This window comes from Battus philenor, unplaced genomic scaffold (assembly GCF_028537555.1).
Source record: "Battus philenor isolate CCGP_79_NKW_IND1 unplaced genomic scaffold, ilBatPhil1.0.hap1 SCAF_20, whole genome shotgun sequence".
Lineage (NCBI taxonomy): Eukaryota > Metazoa > Arthropoda > Insecta > Lepidoptera > Papilionidae > Battus > Battus philenor.
In genome coordinates, this window is record NW_027181683.1 from 3220482 (window position 1) to 3246013 (window position 25532).

The 25532-nt window shown below is 33.1% G+C and overlaps 1 protein-coding gene across 1 annotated transcript; it reads right to left on the reverse strand.

Moving 5' to 3' along the window:
• Positions 1-9916: 9916 nt before the first annotated feature.
• Positions 9917-24273, reverse strand: LOC137922797 (leucine-rich repeat neuronal protein 3-like). The gene is made up of 9 exons (XM_068765868.1): positions 24204-24273; positions 22704-22856; positions 21175-21392; positions 20178-20375; positions 19553-19752; positions 18542-18749; positions 16663-16844; positions 12214-12347; positions 9917-10239 (listed from the first exon to the last, which is right to left on the reverse strand). The coding sequence occupies exons 1-9, from the start codon at positions 24268-24270 to the stop codon at positions 10094-10096; spliced, it is 1506 nt and encodes a 501-aa protein (XP_068621969.1). The 5' UTR covers positions 24271-24273; the 3' UTR covers positions 9917-10093.
• Between the last annotated feature and the right edge of the window lie 1259 nt (positions 24274-25532).

Here is a 25532-nt window from a genome sequence, read left to right on the forward strand (position 1 = left end):
TAGGTGTAAACGTTTTAAGGTAATGAATATGAAGCTCATTTGTTCGTAAAGTTTTAAAGCTTTTTCCAATTATTCTGTATAAAGTGATCACATTGAAATAAACGGATCATTTTCTTTCTTTTGGAATGCGACACGTCAATAACTTCCGGTAGTACAAAATCCGCAGGGATAACTGGTAAACAATAATTAATGTGATCCTAATTTTGAAAACGATTTTTCTATTATATTATCATTACATTATCTATTATTTCGGAAGCCATTAATTTTTCGATAGGATGTACCGTACAACTAATTGACGAAAAATCTTATACATTCATTCCTTTAAAGTTCTTACGCAACCATTAGTTAGTTTTAAAATTTTGGCACAATTACGTTGTATTTTAACTAACAACTAATTAAATTTTAATAATATTATTATCGTTTCATCTGTGTTCATGAAATGCAAATTTTAGTATGTGTATATGTTTAAGTAAAAGCGTGTGTGTGAGGCTAAATACGGCTACATTATAATTATTAGATGATGCTATAAACATTTATATTCTTTAATTTCTATAATTTTATTACAATCATTTATATATAAAAGGTGCAGTTAATGATATCCAGCATTCATTTGCGGTTATGCCTGAAACTCGCAAACTCGCGTGTAAATCTACTTAATTACAAATTCCAGTGTATTGTAAGTGTAAAGGTGCACTAATAAGTTTTAAATAAATTTCCCTAGTGACTACTACTACTAGTCATTTCGTTAGTCATACCAATATATTCAATTAGGTGTACATGATATTTAGTTTTGTTTTTAAGTTAACCCATTTTACATTAGTCGCATATTCGTTCAACAAGCTAATCTATAGTTTTTTTTTAATCAGAATGATTTAGAAATGGCAGGACACATAGCGCACAGAACAGATGACTGTTGGGGCCTTAAGGTAGAGTGAAGACCACGAAACCTCATCAGCGTCAAATACCCCGCCCCGATGACTACATAGTTCAAGTTCCCATACGACTCATACGATGGCTCTTCCATTCCGTGAAAGGACCACTTGGCACTTGGATTGATACAGTCTAGAACAGTGTTGTCTAACGTGAGGCCCACGCCCCACGGAGGGGCAATTTGATTATTATGGGGGGCAATTCGAAAGTGGACTTGACACGTGGTTACCCATTTCGCTTTGATATAATACTTATATATGTTACATAGTAAGAAAGAAGTAAAGAATTTAAGGAAAGGTTAGGGAAGGGTATGGAACATAAAAGGTTCGTTCCTGGTCTGGAAGGACCTGAAACAAAGTGCTCTAAGGTTTTTTCTGAAAGCCATACTGGTCGAGTTAAATGTTTATTTTTAAAAAATTTAATTGTTTATTTTATTAGAAACCGATTAAAATAATTGATCATTTTATTTACATTAGCGCTCGACATCACGAGACAAGTGGCTTGGTCCATTTTGCTTAGTAATTTGAATAGCTACAGGGAAGCCCTTAAAACACGTAATTGCATACCAAGCTATTGATGTCGCAACGGGATTGTACGTCATTCCGCTACTGATTAACATAAAGAAACACATTATTTATTGACAATATTAGACAACAGTATTTATTGATGTATGCATACATGTATCCATTAATAAATATTTTAATTTATTTGTGTACATTTAAAAATAAATGTGACACGTGTTATCCAAATGCCTTATTCAATTTATTTAGTTGTATTTAGACAATACGGCACTAATGTCAATCAATAGACATGTACTATTTATTAACATGTATGTATGTAATAAGAAATACGATACGCAAGTGTCAATAACAATTTTTTATTTCTTCATTTCAGCTCATAGACGCCCAGTGTAAGATAGGCCTCCCCCAACGATATTTTTGGGAGGACATACCATAATCGCTACGCTTGGCAGACAGGTTGACCATCGCAGTGTGGTATAATGGTACGAAGGGGACGATGCTGCCCATCCTCTCAAAATTTGTTTGTGAGCTGTGGCAATCCTGTATAATTAATGCACAAAGTGTGAATTATATAAAATGATATCTCGGGAATCGAATCCGGAATCTACAATCGCAAGTCTCTGTCCTCTACCGCTAAGCGACACGGCTCATTTTAAATTTATTTACATGTATTTAAAAATTAATTCGATACGTTAGTTAGATACTACGTATCGAATTAATTTTTCATCACAATTTAAGAATTACATTTAAAAAGAAATGCAATAACAAGTAACAATCCCTGAAAAATTTAAATTTTTTTACCTTTTATTTTATAAGAAATACGACATAAAAATGTTAATATATCAACATTTTCATCTTAAAACAACACTGCGATACACAGATGTCAATAAATGCTCGTTGTAAAATATACTACATAGTTTTGCAGTGGCAGAATTTATGATTCTGTTTGGAGATATTACACCGACATTCTGCAACATTTCATTGTCTTCTATTACTAACATGGCAGTTATATAAAGATCAATAATTGTGAAGCATTATTCAAATTAAAAGACGGTCACCGTAATCATAAAAGTGATAGTTATGACCGATCTAGTGTTGCAATGCTTGTGACAAAACGTATTATACTGGCTTCCGTCATTTTGTTTTCAATCAATCATTCCTTGTGCACGCCATTTCTCTTATTCTTTTTATTACGTTAAATTAACATTCGATGATTCTTCGACAATGCTTCCATTGCTCGGATGCAACAAATTTTATATGATTATGCAAATGAAACATAGATTATGTTTATGTTTAGAACGTCTATGGACTTGTGACACGAATTTGTTAGCTGGGGAATCCCCGCTTTGTTATATAAGGTGACTAGACTATTAATAATTTCAGCTGATAGTAAAGTCCAGGTCTTTGTCATTTCTCTTTAGGGGGCAGGCTTATTCGTGAAAGTCATAAATCCATATTTCTTTATACCTCTTCCCGCTGTGTTTTGAGGTGATAATCGTAGTACATATATTTATTATAAAACCACAATGAAAACAAAACGAAATTATTTATTTGTGATCTGTTATAAAATCCAAATATTTTCAACGTTATCAAACTTCATTAATTTTATTCAGTTTTAATAGAATTTTTTCTATATTTTGGAAATTCTACAGACACTACGTGACCTCATGTGCTCCACAAAAAATCTAGGTAATGTTCGTAATAAAGTTCTTCTGATTTTGATTACAAAAATCTGCAAAACATTACTTTAATCACCGTAACACGGAACGAGGAGTTGACTTAGTAGTTTTACTAGCAGTGCCTTGTAATTAAAATACAGTAACATTCGTTTACTACTGTTTCGCGGCGTAGCTGTTTGTTTGTTCATTTATTAACAAAGTGCAATTGATAAAGTGCTTAGCAAGAAATGCGTCATAAACACTAAATTATGTTTTTGGGTACGTACCCAGATACGTATCTATACACATTTATATTTTTCTTATACAACAAGGAAATTAAGAATTATCTTTGCAATGCGCAGTTTAAAAGAAATGGCGTTGAATTGTAGAATCAGTATTTGCTTGTGTAGCGATTTAAAGCCGGTTACGTTTTGCATCAGAGATGAACAACTCGCGGCCTGCTGGTCGCTTGCGACCCGGCCCTTTAAACATGCTTATGCGGCTAAGTACTTCTAGAATTAAATTTATTTTATAGATTTTCTTTCATCAATATATTTTTTATAAAATTAACTACAATAAAATATTAGTACATACTAAACCGCAACAATTAACTAAAAACGACCATGGATCAAGATAGAGGGATACACGATTAGAAAACTGCATACGTGTATTTACCCTTTCAATTCTGACTTACATTAATTAGCTTGTATGGAAAAAACAGTGTACAATCTTCTCATTACATATTTCAAATAATTTAGTTTTTCTGTTACTTTCTTTTTACATTTTAATTAAAATTTGTAGGTGAAATCTCTACTTTTTAACTTCATCTATTTAATTATAATGTTCATTATAAATAAATTTTAGTAAATTATATATATGTGCTACTTTATTTGCGGTCGACAAAATGTATTAAATTGGCCCGTAGCTTAAAAAAGTTACTCACTCCTCCTTTATACATCATTAGGATTGTAAATCTCTATTATACATAGCGAGAAATATTGTCTAATAACTATTAACCAGAAAATTGTAAACCAAATAAAAAATTATAGTAAATAAAATTGTAAAACAAAACAAGATAAAAATAAAAATGTAAAACTAAGGAATGAGATGAAGGAAGAAAGGAATAGGAAAATAGGTAAATGGGATGAAAGGGTAAGACAGACGAAACTTGGAAAGTAAGAAAAAGAATTAAAAACCTAAAGACGAATGTATGTAGAGTGCGGAAATAAAATATGACATGAAAAATTATTAAACGAAATGAAATCACCCTGTCCTTCCACAAGATAGGGGAACGAAAGGCCCTAATAGCGGGGGCTTTAAAAAAAGAATATATTAAAAAAAAATCATTATTAATCAAATGATCAAGGAGTATTTTAGTTACCAATTCAATTTTTTTTGTCTAATGTTCTTCAAGTGCGAACTTGATCAAAGTTGATATAATTTTTATACCTCTCTATTTCTTGTTTTACATATTTTATTTCTCAAGTAAAATTTTAATATCATTTCCATATTTCACCATATCTATGCATATAATATACTTGTTACATATTTAAACATTTTATATAATTATAAATTAAGTATTTTGTGATGTATATGTACGTAAAACAATATATATTTATCATATTTTAAACTATTAAATATTTACTATATTTTATGTTATTTCTTACTATATACACTTCGCCTTTCTGATGTTACATTTTCAATAAAGACTATTAAATAAATTGAAACTATTTATTTTCTATTCTTTATAAAAGAGAAACATGAAAAAAAAATATACTAAAAAAGAGGGTCTGTAAAAGTACTAACATAGTGAAAGACATTTCGTTTATCATTATTTATCGAATCTGAATCATGGAGTAGTTTGATCGGATTAGTTAGAAGCTGGGGCGAAAACGACGCTACGAAAGGTTTCAGAAATAATATGTCACGATATGACAATTATTGTTGAATATTCTAAATCATGTTTAAATTAAGAACATCAGACTAAATCTTTGTTTTTCTCACATAACCGATAATTCAGAAACGGGAAAAATGTCTTATATTTGTCATAACCATTTTAATTTTATTTCGTTCAAATATAATCCATTGTATCGGTTAGGAAATGCCAAAATAACCGGTAAACTAGACAAACAAAAAATTCAACCGAATACCATAAACACGCCTGTATAAATTTATGCATAAATCGGCATGACGTTAGTGATAAAAAACACGTTATAAATATTAATATATACAGTTCCGAAAAATTCGGGTAAGATTTAATTTAAGTATTAAATTTTATGTTTACTGATATGTAAAACTATATATAATTCTATCAAACATTGTGCATAAAAACGAATGTCTTCGACCAGCGTGTGTTACCGGTGATGACTTACGGACCCAAGACGTGGTCGCTCATGATAGACCTTGTCACCCAGAGAGCAATTAGGATGGCTATGCTCGGAGCTTCGCTTTGACATCGAATCGGAAATGAGAAGAACCCTAGAAAAACCAGGGTAGGTAGCTAGCTACCATTCCATTCTTTCACCTGGAAGAATTGCTCGTTTAAATCGGTAATGAGCAAGGTCTTCGCAACTGACGGCTGTTGAGGCCAGAAGGTTCTCGTGTGGCGATCACAAGACGGTTGGCGCTGTGCGTATAGACCACAAACTATGTGGACCTTAGTAAGAATCTGACACTGCCTGGGCCCTCCATTTCCAGGCGTCCTATTGAGGATTTCCCCCCTCCGCCTAGAAATTGTAAATAGATATTAAGGCTCTGACTCTTGTTAGAGAAAATTTTGTAAAATTACTATTAAAAAAAAACTATGTGGACCGATGGAATAGTTTAAGTTCAAGAAAGTCGCTGCGGGCACCGAGACCGGTCATCATCGCGATCTATGGGGGAGGCTTATGCAGTGGCGTACCTAGGGGGGGGGCGGTGGGTGCGGTCCGCACCGGGCGGCACTTACCTTGGGGCGGCATTTTTTAGATTTACTTATAGTTGTAAAAAGCAACTTATTCATTTCATATTTATTTTCTTTCTTAAATAATAATAGATTATTATGATTATTAGAAGAAGAAAATAGTAAAACGAGATCAGATGCTGGAATATTACTCAATTCTAAGCAATCTTTTTCTTTTCTATGTTACCTTCATTTATGGTCACCCGTCCTTTTGGAAATTAAGAACGCTCAAAAATACCTGCAAGTAAAAGGGTTAAATGTCCACCAATGCTATAAAAAACTAAATTCTTTGCAAACTCATTTCATGGAACAAAGAGATACGCTAGTACAAAACGCTGTTATAGCAGCCAAAATAATTTGTGAAGAGTTGGAGATATCGACTGAGCGTCGAGTTAGAAGGAGAAAAAATATGAGTGGGGAAAATTCGACGTGGAGACGTGGGGCTATCCTTAGAAGAAGAAGTACGAAGAGAAATGTTTTCATCTATGGACAGAATTATAAAGGAAATAAAAGAACGCTTCGATCAGTTGCATGGCCTTGTAAGAAAATATTCGTGTATAATACTCGTACCGTGTAACCTACTAAATGAAGAATTTGAACGTCAAATAAATGACTTGATTGACATTGATAAAGAACAGTTCCATATTGAAAGAAAAAGGATCCAGGTTTTTATGGCTGTACCTACACTAAAAAAAGAGGCAAAACATTAGAAAAACGGGGAGAAGGGCCATCTTGATTGGTTAAAATTTATTTAGCAGTATAGGTTGGAAAATTCTGTTCCCAACATTGTAATTTTGTTAAGAATTTTTTTAACAATTTTAATCAGTGTCGCTAGTTGCCAAAGAAGCTTCTCAAAATTGAAGTTGATTAAAAATTATCTTCGTTCTTCAATGAGTCAATTAAGACTACAAAATCTTGCAATATTGTCAATAGAACAAGAAATTACAAATAATATAAATTTTGAGAGCATTATACACGATTTTTCTAGTATAAAAGCTAGAAGAGTAGATATTATATAAATATATTTACGAGTGCATACAAATATGTCTAAAAAAATTTACTCTGTGTATTAATTAATATTGATTAAATAACTTAATAATTTATTTATGTGTTAATTATTTATTTATTTATTAATTTATAAAAACCACTATTTGATTGACTTATAATAGAAAGGGCGGCAAACTGGAGATCGCCCCGGGCGACAAAAGTTCTAGGTACGCCAATGGGCTTATGCCTTGCAGTGAGCGTCCACCTGGAGATATGATGATGACGATGATTATCTTTCGTCACATTATCTATCATGATTATAAAAGTAATTAGTTATAATTCCTTTTATTTTTAATAAATGTAAATAAATATGTAAAAGAGTAAATATGAAGAAAAAATACAAAACTTTGTTTCAGAACTTTTTAAATATTGCAATTTTCTTTTAAAATAAACTTTTTATAGAAAGTGATTGGTTATAGATGAAAAAGCTTTAAAATGCTAATGTTAAGCTTCTTCGCTGTTAACTATTACATGATACTTCATGTCCAAAAATGACTTCAGAAATATTAAATAACGTAATGATAATGCAGTAAGAAAAAATGTTTTCTGTAGACTTGGTGTTGCAACAACTTATTGGCCTAGCGCATTCCAATAGAATAAATAAATTAACAAGATATATCATGATAATTAGAAATAGATGTAAAAGTTTATTTTTCATTCATCCTAAATATTGATTCGAAATATAATAATTACGTTAAACAGATTTCAATTCAGAAAAATCATAAAATTTTAATGCCTTTTTTAAAAAAAAAAAATCCGCTTTGAACGATTAATCCATCAATTCTTTATGATTTATGCGGACGTCTATGGTGAGCAAACTTGACTATAAACAAAATCGTGTTCGATTGTTCATAAACATCTTCGTTATTTCACATTATTTTTAAGGCCATTTGTATGAGAGCGCACTTTAACAATTTAAAAGTTTTTCTATCATTAAATGTTAATTTTATTGCTCTGGTTAAGGTTCTTTTTTAAATTTAACAAACAATACGAATTATAAACGTAAAGAAATCATTACCCCAATGTCGTGGTAATCAAATTTGTTTTGACAAACTTTAATAAGGTTTTATGGACGTTTTCCGGGTTTTTGTTTTGATTCAGTAAATTTAATTGTAAATAACGTGCTCCCCCCTTTTTTGCTATTACTGGTCTAATCATAAACGTAGTTATAATTAAAAATAAACTTAGGTATTTAGAATTTTTGTATGATTGTTAATTATGTTCTCTTTTTACTGCGCACAGTATATTGTAACATATTTTGTGATATTAAAATGGAGTGTGGTGATAAAGAGAACTGAATCGCTGTGATTGTATTACATAAAGCAGGTAGTGCCAAATACAATTTTTAAAATAGTCCATACGCTTGGTATAAGTCAAATGTTTATGTGCCTGGCTATTGATAGGTACAATGAAATCTCCTCTGTTTGTGAAAGAAAAAGATTTAGCAGTCCATGTAGTGTTCGTACAAAAAACGCGATTAAAGTTATAAAGAAAAAAAAATCATAGAAATCCTGACCGAAAGCAAAAGGTTTTATCTCGGAAGTCGAAGATAGCACCTAGAACCATGTTGAATATTTTAAAACACGACATAGGACTTGCGGCTTATAACAGACGAACTGGTCATTTCTTAACTTGGCTAGTCGAAATCGCTGGCACCCATACACTCGCTGCATTTAGAATCGATGGCTCGAGCACCGCTAGATACATCGCTCCGATCACCTCCGAGCTCAGACCCCAAGATACCTTAACGGCCCGACACAGCTGACGAATGAGGCCGTGAGCCTTCCTACTCAGGTTCTTCACGTTATTCACGACTATTGAACGTGAGACTATCATCAACTGTTACACCTGATATACGGATCTCTCTCGTCAGGCCAAGCGGCTCACCTCCCATACTCAGAAGTGGGTTGTCGTACCTCAACTTATTACTTAGCACCATCGCCTTTGTTTTGTGAGGGGCGAACGTAAGTTTGTTTCTGACTTCCATCTATGTTCATGGGCGTGAACTTCGTTGGCCTTAACGAGGCATTTGCTGTACTGTACTGTTTCGAAGATGTTAATGCTGTTAGTCCTAAGGCTTTTACAGCTTCGTCTGACATGAGTTCAAAATTTTAGTGTCAATTCTAAATTGATAAAATATTATAAAATAAGTTATAATAAAAGATATCTTTTTTGATGTTCAGTTTGAAATTGTTTCATTATACTAAAAAAGGAAAAATGCTTAATAAATTTCAGTCAGTTATTAATTGAAATAATTATACTGCAATTATCATTCATTTATTGAGGAATTTTATCGGTTATTTGAAAAAGTGTTCAGCAATTTGTATAATACTCGATCTTAAATCAAATAACAAAATGTTTTAACACCTTTATTTAAAATCGTTACAAAAACAAATCATTATCTTCTAATGTAACCCAAATCAATGTTAAAATACAGATATATTATATTCTAACAACAAATTAAAATTACATTAAAAAAAAAAGACTACACCGAGAATACATTTTATAAAAATATGTAATCTGTGGACATGAAAGGCAAATTATAATATATCACTCCACACATTAATTAAAGTGGGCCTTTGCCCAGTACTACACACTATATTAAATATAAAAATATCCCTGAAAAAAGAAGTAAAAACAATTAAAAAGTCTAAAATAACAGCATTACTTAACTGTCACGATATGTAACTATTACAATTTCACCGCTTATGTCTTTATTTAATATTTCGCGATTAATGTACAAAAAAGGTAATTTTTTGTTTTTATGTACAACGTGCAAAAACGAAATAGTTAAAGACAATATTAATATTTATCAATCTCTTATATTCCTTATATGATCCCTATAATAAATTTTAAATTATTAGGGCCATTTTCACGCATTTTGATTCCAATAAAAATACCAAAAATTTTACTTAACATGTACACAATTAAAATAAAAACATCAACAAACCATGGTTACATTTTTAATGCAGATAATATAACGTTAATATTATAGACTATATGTTATAGCTGTCATCGGCGGGAGCACGTTTGTAAAAAGCGCGGGAAACGTCGACCGGGCCACGGAGGCCAAGCCACGCGAAGTAGCCGTGCCGCCATAGCAGCATCAGAGTCAACATTATTGGCACTGCAAGCAGAACTCCTGGAACAATATATAATGATTCATTCTAATGATTAATATTACTTTTTTAATATTTATTAGAATTAATAATTTTTTTCACAATATATTTAACTTTACTTGTATGAAGCGACGAAATGATCATTGTTTCTGTGTAAAATATTGCTCTTAATAATGCTACGTTTCATAAACAATAAACTATTGATTGGCGTTGAAAATGCTAAATTGAGAAAGTATAATGTTTTTGAAAATAAACAATCTTTTTTAACATACATGGATCTCATCTACATCATTTTTATAGGACGGTGCCATCATCATTTCAGCTGTAAGACGTTCACTGGTTGACATAGCTCTTCCCCGAAGATAGGGACTATGGCGGCAAACAATCAGCGTCCTCTGGTAACCATAAAAAGACCGTGAACGACCTTGGTCTGCATTTTGAGGCCCCAGTGGTCATCTATTCCGTACATCGTTTGGTCTGCCCATTACCACATTAACCTACCAATCTGCTGGGCCATATCAGACCCTTTACTTTGTCTATAGATCTTCTCATTACTTATTCGATCTTGTAGAGAAATTCCAAGCAGCAGAGTTGCGCAACGAACCGTGAGAGGAGCTCGAACCACAGATCGCCGTAACAATGAACTTATTGCAAATCAAATTTCTGGTTTGTATAATTTTATAAAATTCAAGTTATATGTATCCCCAAATTCATTGTACGATTTAATACGTAGAGATTATTTTTTGAGGTTAAAGATATAGTCTATATAGAGCCAATCGCGTTAGTAACCAAATGACTAGCTATTTTTCCGAAATTTGATTAAGAACTTTAAAAATATTGTTTCTTTGTGTGTGTTCATGATGGACATTTGTTCAACGTAATTTAAAGTTTAACATAATGAACTTTAGTTCCAATACAATGTAATAAATTGGTATTATACATAAACTGTTTGTTTTATTTTTTGATTCCAAAACAGTTTTTATTGAAAATTCATTTATATTTTTTTATCTAATCATTAACACAAACGATGTAAGAAAGTGAAAAATGCATTTTGTGATTATTTATTGTTTCTTTAAATTATGTATTTATAATCCGCGTCGCCTGAGTTTGATTTACTTATAAAAAGCAAGGATAAAATGTATCCTAAAAAAAGCAAAACTCGTTGAATTAAGGATAAATGACATGGTTATCCTTAACAACTGTCAGTTTTAAAGTATGAACCAAAATGTATCTGTTTATTCCGAATGAAGCGTGAATACTACTGCGTTAATGAAGTTCGTTCATACGTTATGAAGGAAGAATTAGAAAAATCACTAGAATAACACGTCTTTTCATTTTAAGAGTCAAGGTCGACGCGGCGCTGTGTGAGATTCGTCATGAGGTAAACGTCCGGCGTTGTGTTGTCGCTTTGTAAAACGAGATAATACTATCGTCAGCAATAGTAGGGTTGTCACATGTAAATTACCAAAAAATAAAATTTCAGGCCTGAAATATAAGGGTTGTCGCAAGTGCTTTGCCAAAGAAATGAAAAAAGTATGCTTGCAATAATAGCCTTATCACATGCAATGACAAAGAGATTAAAACACAGACCTGACAGATGTGTTATCTCATGTGCGTTTTCAGAATTTAAGATATGGCATGTAATAGAGTTGTTTCCTGCGCATCATCAAAGGTATTGACATAAAGACCTGCATAAGTAGGGTTGCGACTTTTGCGTTGCCAAAAAGTTTGAAATGCAAGCCCGAAACTGTATGACTGTCACCTGTGCGTTTCCAAAGAGATTAAAATACGGTTCTGCGATAATAGGATGGTCAGTGTGCGTTCTCAAAGAGAAAAAAAATTAAAAGTACACTTGTAACAGTAGGGTTGTCAAGAGTGCGTTGGCAAATAAATTTAAATGTAAGCCTGCAACATTAGGGTTGTCACATGTACATCGCCATAGATATTAATATGCATATTAAACGCAAGTAAAAAAAGTGGAATGAATATAAACTTACCTATCAGTGTTCCCAAGAGCATAGCTCCGTCCTTCTCGGGCTGGTGACCGTATTTGTCTACGCATCGCATTGTGCGATGGATGTCGTGCAAGTGCTTCATTGTGTATCCCTTCATTTCAACAGGTTCGTTACATCTGCGTGAAAGTACAGTAAAGAATAAATATTGAACAAGTGACGATGCGAAAACGGATTGAGGACACAGTAAAAACATTTTATTTTCCATCTTACAATTGGTAATTGATGTCAATGCCTTATATGGGTGTAAAAAATAATAAACCACGTAATAATAATGTAGTAAGATAAGTGTTTTAAAAATTCGGATTACTACAAATTAAAATTAATTATTGTTTACTATCTATCCCTCTGGACTTTATAATACCAAAAGTAATTGGCTTGTCGCATTCTAATAAAAAAAATGTAACTTATTTCATAGTGGTCACATTATACAGCTGCTTACAAATGAACTATACATTCACCTGTTTAAAGAGTTTACGCCTACAACCGAACACCCCGTAGACTGAATATCCGATCATAACATCAGCAAAAAGCAATGACATGGTTGCAAGCCATGGCTTCAATATCTGGAACTCGCAAATATTGTATAAACAACGTCACATCGTCAACGCCCATTAACGGTAAACCGGAGGGGAAAATGTAACGAGTTAACTGGTTTATCCAAAGACAAAAAGTCCAAAAGATAAGATTTCCATCAGTGCGACTACGTACCGTTATATCCCAGAATCATGAACAATTTTATATACCAGTGATATTAATGTCATATATATAAAGCTATTTGTATGTAAGAATTCCCTAATAAATTGAAAACAGTAATCCGTATGAATTGAATAAAAGAAAACTAAACGTTATTTTGTTGCCTTTAGTCATCGTCTCTTAAAGATATCTATTGGGAAGATATACAACATTTGCCACGCTTAGCTTTAAATTCTGCACAACCGAAACTAATATGGACCCATATAGAAAACAATTGAAATAAATTTGAATTAAAAGTTGTATTTTCTAACTGTAAAAGTAAAGTCACATCTGTAGAATTTTGACCAAGGATTTTGAATATTAAAAAAATCAAATTACAGATCCGCAAACGTTTTTCATCACCATATCAGCTGATGACGACCACTACGCCTCCTCATACAATCGCCACGGTGATCGATCTTGTGAATCAATCTGTCCGTTAACATATATACCTGATGGTAATACCATTTAATTTATTATCCAAGGTCACGATATTGATTCATTGATTCAACTGTACATCTCTCTCAAACGTTGACAGAGTACTTCAAATTGGAACCTAAACTAAAACCTTGACAAAGTAACACTAATATCCTTTCTATAACAGTATCAGGATGAGGAAATTCGTAGGTGAGCGAAAGTGACCCATATAGCCCATAAGATTGAGAAACTAAAATGACAGTGAGCAGAACGATAGCTGCGGGGGCTTTAGAATGCTAGAGTGGAAACCACGGACTTGAAAGTGTAGCGAAGGATGTTCACTCGCAAGGTGGATGAACGAAATTGTTAAAGTCGTAGAGTAGTCGTGATGTTGGCGGCAGGCCGCTATTTATGATCTTATTGGTAATCATTAGGAGAGGCCCATGTCCGACAGTAGACATCCTAGGGCCAAAATAATGATGATGTTGATGATGAAGAAGAAATGTTTAAGGTCCAATCAATGGAGAAATTATTATACTAATAAATATGGCTGTTTGGCATGATAGTACCTCAGAAATAAGACAGTTGAAAAGAAATGTATTATGGTTACAAGACCACGTCATGAATGGTCTATGCCATTTGCATAGCGATCGGGGAAAGACCTGTGAGCCCGCATTGAATTATTTTAAAGGAAAAACCTGATATTAAACTACTGTCGTTACTGAAGCCGCTGAGAACAGGAAAACTGTACCATCAGTTTATTGATGGTTAAACTTTTTAAGTTCTTAGTACCACAGGTAAGTAACGAATAATTATATTTCTTGTTTCCTATGAATCAGTCACGTTCAAATAGATACTACGCCCTGTGTCATCGGCGACCTTCAACTGATAATTGCCTCAAACTTATGTAATAATTTTAGATGTTCGCTAAAGAAAATCAAACAAAATATCCTTCTGGACTTTAATAAAAGATAATTTATATTATCAGAGCTTCTGACTATCTCAGAAAAAAGTCTCGTGGAGAGTAAATAGGGTCAATAAACAGTCAACATCTACGTGATAATCTTGTTTATATGCAATAATAGTAAATATAATAAATAGCGTTGTTCATAAAGTGAGCACTAGAAATAAAGATAAACTAGTTAAAGCTTTCTTTAGATTCCATAATATTAGTAATTGAAAAAATTCCTAAACTTTAACTTTAACTAGAGAATCTTCGTACACTGTAAATAGCTTCTAAGTTATAATACAGTAGAGGATTTTTTTTATTTATTAGCAGCTCTAGCGTGAGGCTATGCATCACCAATTTTCTAAAGAAGAGATGGAACAACACCATTTTTGAAATCAAGCTCTTCCATTAAACTTTCTGGAAGACTAGAAAAGGGATGCGTAAGGCCTTAAGGAAAAATTTAACTAAGATGTTAGCAAAAATAAATAAGAAATAATAAAAACGACGTTTACTGTTAAAGATGTTGGTCAAAAATTAGAAATGTAAATAAACCAAAATCGAGTCATAAGTTATGATACTGGACAACAAATTGTGATCTAGGAATGATTGGAGAAGGAAGGAGGGGCATGGAAGAGGATATGCACGAGAAGTGAGATGTTGTGAAGGAAAAATGAAAGTATAGAAGAAGTAGTGAAAGAAGTAAGGTGAATGCGAAATAAAGAACACAATGAAAACAATTATTACCGATCGCAACATCCCTGTCCCAGCAATGGGGGGAACGAAGGGATCCCTAAAAAAGGGACAGTTAAAAGTTAAAAATAATCCTTTGGGAAGATTCCTAAATAATTGAAATAAAAAGCGTTCCATCATGCGCCCTCTGGTTGGTCGTTAAAAGCGGATACCGAAGTTGCTCTTACGAGCTCCCAATCCAATATGTATATATATATATATATATGTATATTTTCATTATTTTTTATAATTCAATGAAATACAACTACCATTATACATATTCACGAAATCGTAAATATGTTATATATATCAATAAAGAACAAAAAAAATTATTGATAAATATAGTATTCAATGGCCACGAAAAGGCTTCCTCGTGCCAATACAGATCAATGTATATATGCTGGACAATTTCTCGAATTGTGAATCAGCATCAGCAACAAGGATAAACACTTTAAATAATGTACATATATGAAGATATTGTTACTTCTAGTTGTTAAGGAAATATAGTTAAGAAAAACCGGAATATATTACACATTAAAATTACCACCCGGCGGTGAATGCAAAGAACATACTGAATAGACAAGAATACATGAGTTGTAATATTTTAGCGAGCAAACGAGATTGGCCCATGGAGAGCATTATTTAAAAAAAAATATTTAACATACTCAAAATGACATACACGTTTCGAATAAAATAATAATAAATAAATAAGTATAGATCATGTGGTAACTATGAAATATATAACTTTTATTTATTTTTTCTATTGGAATGCTACAGGTCAATAACTTTAGCAGCACAAAGTCTACAGTGACAGATAGTATACAATCAATTTTGAAAATGCTTTTTTTAATTTTACTACCCTTAAGTTATTAATGATTTCTGAAACCATCATTTTTTGGATAGAGTGCACCTTATAATAACTGACATTAATAATTTTTAACTTGTTTCCGATCACCCCGTATATAACTATCCACTTGAATGATTTACAGTGATCACCTGCGATTGTACTGTGATTGAACACGTGTGCTGTGTACACATTTCACGGGGAATCCCGAGCTTATGTGCTGACTTACTGCACACACACACTGTCTATATTTCTGCGCATAAAATTGAAGTTTTATCTACGGAAAATTATATTTGAGTGAAAGTTTCACAGTTTCAGAAAGATTTAATTTTCCACATTCGTTAATTACAAGTGAGTGCATAATTTAGATTATTATAAATACAAAAAGCAGTGTTTTCGTAATATATTAAATATTTTGACTCGTCAATTTTTATTTTTATTTCTATGTACACCTAAAAATATTGAACAAAATCACAACTGTTAAATTGCAAAACTATGCAATTTCTGCAAGCTTTTCGATTTACACGGTTTTGACTTGAAAATTTTTAATTTTTGATTTACACGTTTTTCTCAGGAACGTATCTACCATGTAAAACGGGGGATAGGTGTAATTACAATCAGATTCAGTTTCCCTCTGTAGGGAAGTTCCATCTGATTCAATTTTCTGATGCTATTATTATCACCGACTTAACTAGTAACTATACAATAAGATTGCGAATGTAGATAAAATATAAATAAAGTGAATTGCAAAAATACATACATCATGTTTGCAGTAGAGTTGATGTTTTTAGCGTCGATAATGGGCACTAAAACGTCAACCATCCACTGAGTCGAACAGTCGCAAAGGAAGGGATTGTTTGACACATCTATTGATTTTAAAAGATCCCAACGTGGCAGGAAGCGTGTGTCAAGTTCCGATAGATTGTTGGATTGCAGATATAGCTGAAAAAACATTGAAGCGAATATCTTTAGCACAAGTAGTAATAGATATGTAATAATTTAAAAAAAAAGTAGTTTTATTTTTCTTAAATGGCAACACTACTCGACCCCGTCACTCTTTTGTGACAACTTCGAGTAAAAGGATTGAGAGTGGCGATATTGAAACAGCGTTTTGATTATTGAGTCGGGAGCTCGGTCACTCGTTCGATAACCATCGAAGAGATAAGTTGTCTAGTGGAAACTATACTAGTTGACCTATAAGAATATTCAAAGTGTGAGTTTTTCTGATAGATACTAAATCTTAAATGGAAAGAAAAAGTCTGTTTCTTTTTCTCAGTCTTGTACTATTGTCATAGTCATGTGTTGGTTGGTTCTGGTGTCCTCTAAGCTCTTGATATTCTTCACCATTTAGCTCGGTATTTAACTATAGTTGTATTTGTTAGGTATTGGCAGTAATGATAAGTTATAAATAGATCTGTGTAAGTTTGATTACAATAATACCTTGATTGTAAGAAAAAGACTAATATATAGTTACTTCCGCTATGTAGCAGTAGTCGAGCAGCAGCCCGCTGATAAATGCGCGAATTGCACAACTACCACCGTTAATTCACTCAACACGTGTTTCACCCATCCACGGAGCATCCTTAGGAGTAACGTTACACCGATTAGATCCAAACACCCAGTCAATAATAACCTACATAGCGAAAGTAGCTATATACGAGTATTAGTTCTTTTCTTACTTAGGATGGACTTGTGCAAAGTAACGCCTGAATCTATTAGAATAGCTTGATTGATTGCCAAGTTTAACGAGCCATATTACGAGCGCTATGATTGAGAATGCTCTATGGGATCAATCCAGGAATAATGAAATCCGTAAACGTAGAAAGTAGCTGTTAAAGGTTAGAGAGTTTTTTTATGGCGCCCGTTTTGGGAGCCTCTAGTACACCCCTAGCATATTGTGAACTTTACATTTTTATTAAATTCTTCACGGGTCTTTTATTTTAGCTCTGTTCTTCCAATCTGTACACAATCGTTCATTCACTCTTCTAGCATATATCACAAATTCTAACATTCTCCTTCGTTCTAAATTTTCTTGTTTGCATCACCTGTTACCCTCTTCTCAAATATCACAGTCTAGGTCTATCCGTAACCATGTATTACAGTCTATTCTTATTTTATTTGTATTAAAGATGTATATTTATCAGTTAAGCCGAGCGTAGAAAAGATATATGCTGTGGTCTGAAGGTGGAGTAGAAATCACGGACCAGTAAGCGTAGCACACACTTGTTTAGGTCATCGAATGTCGCTGGGTGCAGACTGCTTTCAACCGGTCCTATTGGAAATCTATAAAGTAGGCCTATAGTAGACTGTCTACGATTGAAATAATGATGATGATTTATGATTAATATCAACTGTAAGCAGGAAGTAACCGGAAATGAGCACAACATTAGTCATCGTGGTGATCTTCCAGACAGATATATACTTAAGGCGTTTATCGGTTGACATGAATATAATAATTTAACAATGAAAACTATCATTTATATTAATAGAAACAAATATCACAGGATATAAGTATATACATTACATTCTAAATATTTCTTTTGTTGTATCTGTGATCGACAAACTTAATCAAATTTTAAGCCAGATTAAAAACTGACAACTATTTTATCGTACAAAGATAGTATTAAACTTTTTCTCACCTCTCTCACCGGCGGCCAGTCGTAAGTCTCTCCGATGTCGTCAGGCCTAGCCATAGCTTTAGGGTCTAGATGCGAGAGTTTTGGATTAAAACTCATGTGCAGACTCTGTAAGTTCTCCAGGCCAGCAAGAGAACCCGCTCCGATGCTTCTCAGCGCCTTCATATTACACATGTGTAGTTCTTGTAGTTTCCGAAGACGTGGAAACCCACTGTGGAAGCATTTAAATATACAGGCATGGTTATACATTTAAAAGCGTCAAAGGCTCTTTATTGCTCATTTGTAACCTATCCAAAATTAATGGTAAGAAAAAGCTATTTAAAATTCAGAATAATATTTATAATAATTAATTATGGTTTACTATCTCGCCCTACAGATTTTGTACTGCCAGAATTAATTAATTTGTCGCATTGCGATAATTTAAAATAATTAAATACTAATAAACAAATAAACTTGTAGATAAGTCTATTAACGTCTTAGAAGAACGTTTTGCATTTTAATTTGGGAGTGTCTCAGAGGACCCAACTTCTTGATAGGTTGCTGTTTTACTGCATCTACTCGTATTTCATTACGAATGCGACGAATGTCCAGCTGCGCTACTATTTATATATTTAGGCGAAGACGATGTAGTCTTGTCTAAATGCAATTTGTTTTATTTTAGTTTTAGTCACTACGTTTAAAAAGTAAATTAAAGCCCAGACAAGATACGTCATACAGATAGCCGCTGGAGCCTTAAGGTTCTGTATTGAAGACCATAGACAGGCTAAAGAAGCATTGGATTTCAATACGACCTTGTTAAGGGCGTCGGAAGACGTTGGGACGTTGTCCAGTAGTGGACGTGCTCCCACTGAAATGACGATGGTGAGACCATGTTAACTTCTATTCCTCCTTTTTCAATATCGTGTGTAGTTGTTATTAGCTTATTTTTTATTTTGATTAATTGTGATAATTGTACATATTCAATTCAGTTTCCCGTTGTTTTGATGATAATGCTAATATTAAATCAATACTAACGGATAATTCTCAGACGTTACATCGAGCTCGACGATTGGATTCTGATTAAGGTTCAAAAAGACGAGATTCTTCGTCTCTTCAAGTTCCTGGGGGACAGCAGTCAGCTTATTGTCGCTGATGTCCAGGCGTTCCAGGTAACGAGGTGTATGCAGGAACTTGTCAGGTATTTCGGTTAGCTGACAGGATCGCATGCGGAGTACCTAAGGATTTAGTAGAAAAAACGGACGGTTTAGAAGAGTATATTTATTAGTAGTATGAACACATTTATTTTAAAAAATATTTTTTGAATTTATTCATCTCAGCCGTGTGCTCACGTCCTTATTATTGTCAACACCATAATTCCCTCGGCAAAGCGTTTTGAAAGTCCTGAATAAGCGGTGATTCCGTGAGGACCAACATCCACCCATCGCAAAGCTTGTGGATTCAGTATATCGAGCCATTCGCTCTACCCTATAACCTCGTTTCTCTTTTGCATAACGTGACGATAATCGCTTCTTAATGCCTCTTATTCCTGTGCCTCTTATCTTTGGATCAAAATTAGTAAAGAGTTACTTTTTATTTATATATTAGGCTTATTGCTGTTAATGATATACGTACAATTATGTTTGTTTCCCAAAAAAAATACCTTTAACATCGGCAAACTGGATATTGCTATAATAGTGACTTGGTCAATGGTCGTTAATGGATTTCCACTCAAGTCAAGCTCAGTGAGTTCGGGTAGGTGCTCGAACAGATCCTGGTGCAGAGAATGCAGGTCATTGTAAGCCAGATTCAGTTTCCTCATAGCAGCTAATGGTTCATACTCTTCGGGCGCGAAACGTCCCTGAAAATTAAACAAAAATATGTTATTAAACCCGATAATTAAGCATAAAATGTGCGTATTACAAACAGTAGAAAAGAGACTTCGTTTTGGAACACAAACGTCATATGACAGAGAGAATAATAGACATGATTTGGTACGGATTAGCTGAGGAAATTTCCATTTTTGTGACATATGTATGTTGAACGTTTGACGGAATAGACTTCTTTCGTCTCATCATACATTGAATTGAATACACTTGGGAAACTTTCAATGTGATATTTAATTCTTCTAATCGTCTTATATTAAAGAAATTTAAACGGATCGAAAAATAAGGATTTTAAATCTCTTATCACAAATTCTGTTTCACAATTAAATATATTACAGGTATTGAAAAGAATAACTGGATAGAAATATGTCACAAAAGAGGAAAAAGATATCGTACTAATATCTATGGTAATGGAGGTTCTTCTCCCATCTGTAACTCAAACCGAAGGATATTATTAACGTCATCTTAATTTTATTCTTATTTTGTCAAATTACGTTCTTCTAACATTGTTTTCATAGATATAAATAGTCATTTTAGAAATAGTCAATAGTCACTTTTGAAAGAAAGTTAATAAATCAGAAACAAAAATTTCACATTTACAAGACGATGCATCAAAGCGATTTTATATCACATAAAATATTTATTTCAAATTAACGCTTGAGAAAAACTGTTATCAACTGCGCTGGACAATTTAAAAGTAGAACATCCTTGTGGACTTTCTTAGGAATTTCCATTTCTGTAATATAAAGTCTATTAGGTGTTTATGTAGTTTACCTCAAACGCATGGGGACTCAATTTATCGGATGTTAATTTATTGTGACTCAGGTCCAAAGTGGTCATCTCCTGCAAGTCCCGGAAGCTGGCAGTCTGTATGAACTCAATGGAACATCTGGATAAATTCAATACTTGTATCGGCAGATCGCCGATCAACGTCACATTTACTATGTGATTCTCACTCAAGTCCACCGTTGTAGGCTTCAATTCTTTTAGGTCTGAAAAGATATGGTATTACATTTCGTAACTGTTTGTTTCAAATATTGTTAGGTTACAACACAACCTTACTCAGTAATAATTGTGTGTATTTCAAATACCTATTTATTTAATATAAATTTTAAAAAAAGTTTCAGGTGTTCGATTTTTAGTTCAACTAGTTATATTTTAAAATTTAAATATTTAATGGAATCAGGCGTCACCTCGCGGAAGTTCATCCTAAGTAAGAAAAGGACCAATATTTAGCCACTTCCGCACATGCAGTGGTAGTCGTGCATTGAAATGCACCGCCCGCCAGCCCGCTGATAAATGCGTATGCGGCAAACAATGCGAATCACACAACCGTCACCACCAAATTACTCAACACGTGTTTCACCCGTCCACGGGGCATCTTCAGGAGCCATGTTACACCGATTAGTGTAGACTCTGTGTTTGGCACCACTGCATTTGCGGAAGTGGCTAAATATTGGTCCTTTTCTTATTTAAAATTTAAGACAAAACTTAATTAGCAGTGTATAGCACTTGTCAGGAGCGGTCAAGTCATGATTATTCTCCTTCTTTTCAACCAATAGGCGAACACTTTACGATGGGCCTCAGAGATATCTTTGGGGGATCTACTATAATCGCCAAGCTTGGCAGGTGGGTTTGCGATCATAGTGTGGTATTATGTACACAGAGGACGCTGCAGTTCATCCTGTAGAAACTTGTGAGCAGTGTCAATCCTATATAATTAATGCACTAAGTGTGATTTACACAAAATTGCACCCCGAGAATAGAACCCGTAACCTACGATTGCGATATTCTCAGTCCTAGAATCTATCAGTAGACCGCTGGGCTACCACAGTTCATTCTGTGATAAAATTTTCATATTTATATATGTTGGTATTGACCACATCGACAACCAATTTGTTAATAATATAGTCACGTAAACCTCATTAAAATTTCAAATTCAAATACATTTTATATAACAGCGCCTCGTAGTAGATAATGATGGTACTAAAACGTATACTCTGCTAACTATAGTTTCGACATGGCACACTAGATGTCTATGTATAAAATATTAAAAGTCAGCCTTTTCGTGATCAAACTTGTATTATTATTAAAAATAGAAACTTATCGTTTGTTTTTATACTCTGAGATATTTTTTTGGGAGTAATTATCACATCTGTGTTTTATGAAGTAATTAAATAATTAAATTTAAAGACATGACTTGTCTAAGTACTAGATTTAAATTTAAAAACTTCTTGATCTTTTATTTATAGAACGGATAGAAATAATACGATGTTTTGGTAATTCATTTTGGATTCTCTCACCGTTCCATTCTTCCAAGGAAAAGAAATCTTTAATGCCTTGATCGAAGCAATTCACTTTGTTGTCTTTACAAATACATTTTCTGCAAATTCCTGTTTCGTTTGCAACTTCTTTAGGTGTCTTCTGTGTAGTATTTGGAGCAACGGTGGTTGTATCTGGAAATAGCCAAAGTAATAATAATATTATATAATAATAATAGATGGCGTTGAGCGTCATCGCTTCGTTGATCGTCAAAGGCGGCTTACCCTATAGTGCAGGGTGTGCAATGCACACGGGCGCCGCTCCCTGAGGCAGCTAAGAGCATCGTCTTGGACCATCATGGTACAACAATGATATGACAGAAGCGGCCAGTCAGCGCAGTAGCGGTAGTTATCAAACGCGAGCGCCATATGGGTGGCTTCTTTTTCGAACATTTGTCGATGTTTCAACTCGAAATAAAACTTAGTTCACGTATTTAATGCTTAAAAGCGACGTCAAAGTTAATAGCCGTGGGGAGGGGGGGTCAGGTCTATGGGGCGCCAGGGTATCTTTGCACACGGGCACTACACGAGCTAGAGTCGCCCTGTTGATCGTATAGAGTATATACATTTTAAAATGATATTTATCGATACTATTACCTCAAACATATATTATAGACATGAATTATGCAATGGGCCTTGATTATTATAGTTTAAATGCAATTTAAGGTTGATGAGGAACCTCGTGCATATTGACACTAATACAAAAAACAATTCTGAATAGGCGTATGTGCCTTAGTTATTTTTATTTCAATTTATAATTGCAAACAGGTTACAAATTAAATTATTGTACTAGCTACCAATGATGCCTCTAGATATCCAGCTTAAATTTTTAAATCTCCGTACAGTCGCAATTCGCAAAATCGTTCTTTTTTAATTTATATTTTAACGTGCCGAGGACATTGCCTGGTCAGGTTGATCACAGCTGCATTATTGACAATCGATTCCGCTGACTTAAGAAATCAGAACATAGATGTCGCTTAGTTTAATTGTCACTTTATTTTGCTTGCTCAGAGAATTTTTTTCCATTATTGCATTAGCAGAAGCACTGCGTTTCGTACATTATTTTGAGACTTTAAGCTGTACCCGCTATTACTGCAGTAATTATATTAGTATTGTAGTTTGAATTGATATCGTTGCAAGGACCAGGGACCTCATACAAGCGCAATGTTGATCGTCCCTCCATAAGGTAGATAGAAACAAAGACGTTAAAGGCCGCTTCAATTTGATCTTTTAGGAAGTCTATGAAAGACGCCTATGACTAGTGGAGCAGTGGAGGTTCTATGGCTGTAATGTTGATGATAAAAAGAAATCTACCGCTATCATATAATATGAAAATATTAAAAGTTTAAGATGCCGAATGATGTATCTTAAAAATATAGCCTCTGACGGTGAAAGTTATTACTCTTTTGTGGTACTATTATAATAGATAGCGATAGCTATTTGTTTATTTGTCACATTTGCGTTATAAGAAAAATTACTCACCAGCTGTCAAAGTGACACCGATAAATAAAATGACGAACGCCAAGCAGGAAATGAGATGGCCGCTCATTTTGTTTCTGAAATATTACATTCTAAATTATTAATAGATATTGAAATCGGACGATGAAACCAATCACCCTGTATATGAATACATAGAAGGCGATTTAATGTATGGTATACAATATCCAAAGAATGAATAGTTACAGAAATAAAAAATAACTTAACAATTAGATAACTACATATTAAAAATAATTATTGTTTACTATTTGTCTCTAGACTTTGTACTATTAGAAGTAATTGTCCGTTGCATTTCAATAAAAAATAATGTAACATATTTCAGAGCAATCACTTTATACAGCGTATTTAACAGGTGTGAAAGCTTTAAAGCTTCTCGGCGACTTGAGCTGTACTTAAAAACTTTTACATATAAAACAAATGATCCTGTTCAATTACACGGAAAAATTATGATATTTATTTTTAGGTTACAGTTATAAAGTATTTATCAGTAGTAGTGTATATGTTACATTTATATGTATATATATAAATATATATACACACATATTTATATATATATATAAATATATATATATATGTGTATATATGTATATATATATATATATATATATTCAATACAGTATTAGAGCAAATAAGTCCCAAGCTTTACCATCATGTACCATTTAAAAATCATTGACACTTTCTTTTGATTGATTTGTAAAAAATTAATCAAATTTATTAGGTAATAATTCACACGGGAGTGTTTTACAAAACAATACACGAAAAAGATTTACTATTAATTTTAAGAAGCCTAGAGAATAAAATCAAATATTTATATCTATAATTTTTAGTGTTTATTTTGTATCACTATTTTATCTTTGTTAATATTCTTAAGCACATTGACTAGATAATTGTTCATTTAGTTGACGTATTTTACACTTTTTTATTTCACGTAAATGTGTAACAAATGGAATTCCATTGTCACTTTTCCCACAATAATAAAACGGTCGTTGTTATAATCTATTGTAACAAGTTTAATAAATAAAGTCTATTTAATTAACTTGGAACTATTTGGCTAAAATCGGTAACTTATTGCTTATAAACGGCTTAAAGAACGCACCTTTAAATATATTATCTATATTCTCATTTTACTTACAATACGTTATTCCTAATCACGACTATATGACATACATATAAATACACAACTTACTACTAAGGTTGGATATATCATATATAAAAAAAATCGTACACGATATCTGTTGAAATGTAACAAAACCAATATCACCTTTTTCACTTGCTGAATTCTAACACATAACTCTCCAATGAAAATTAAAAACA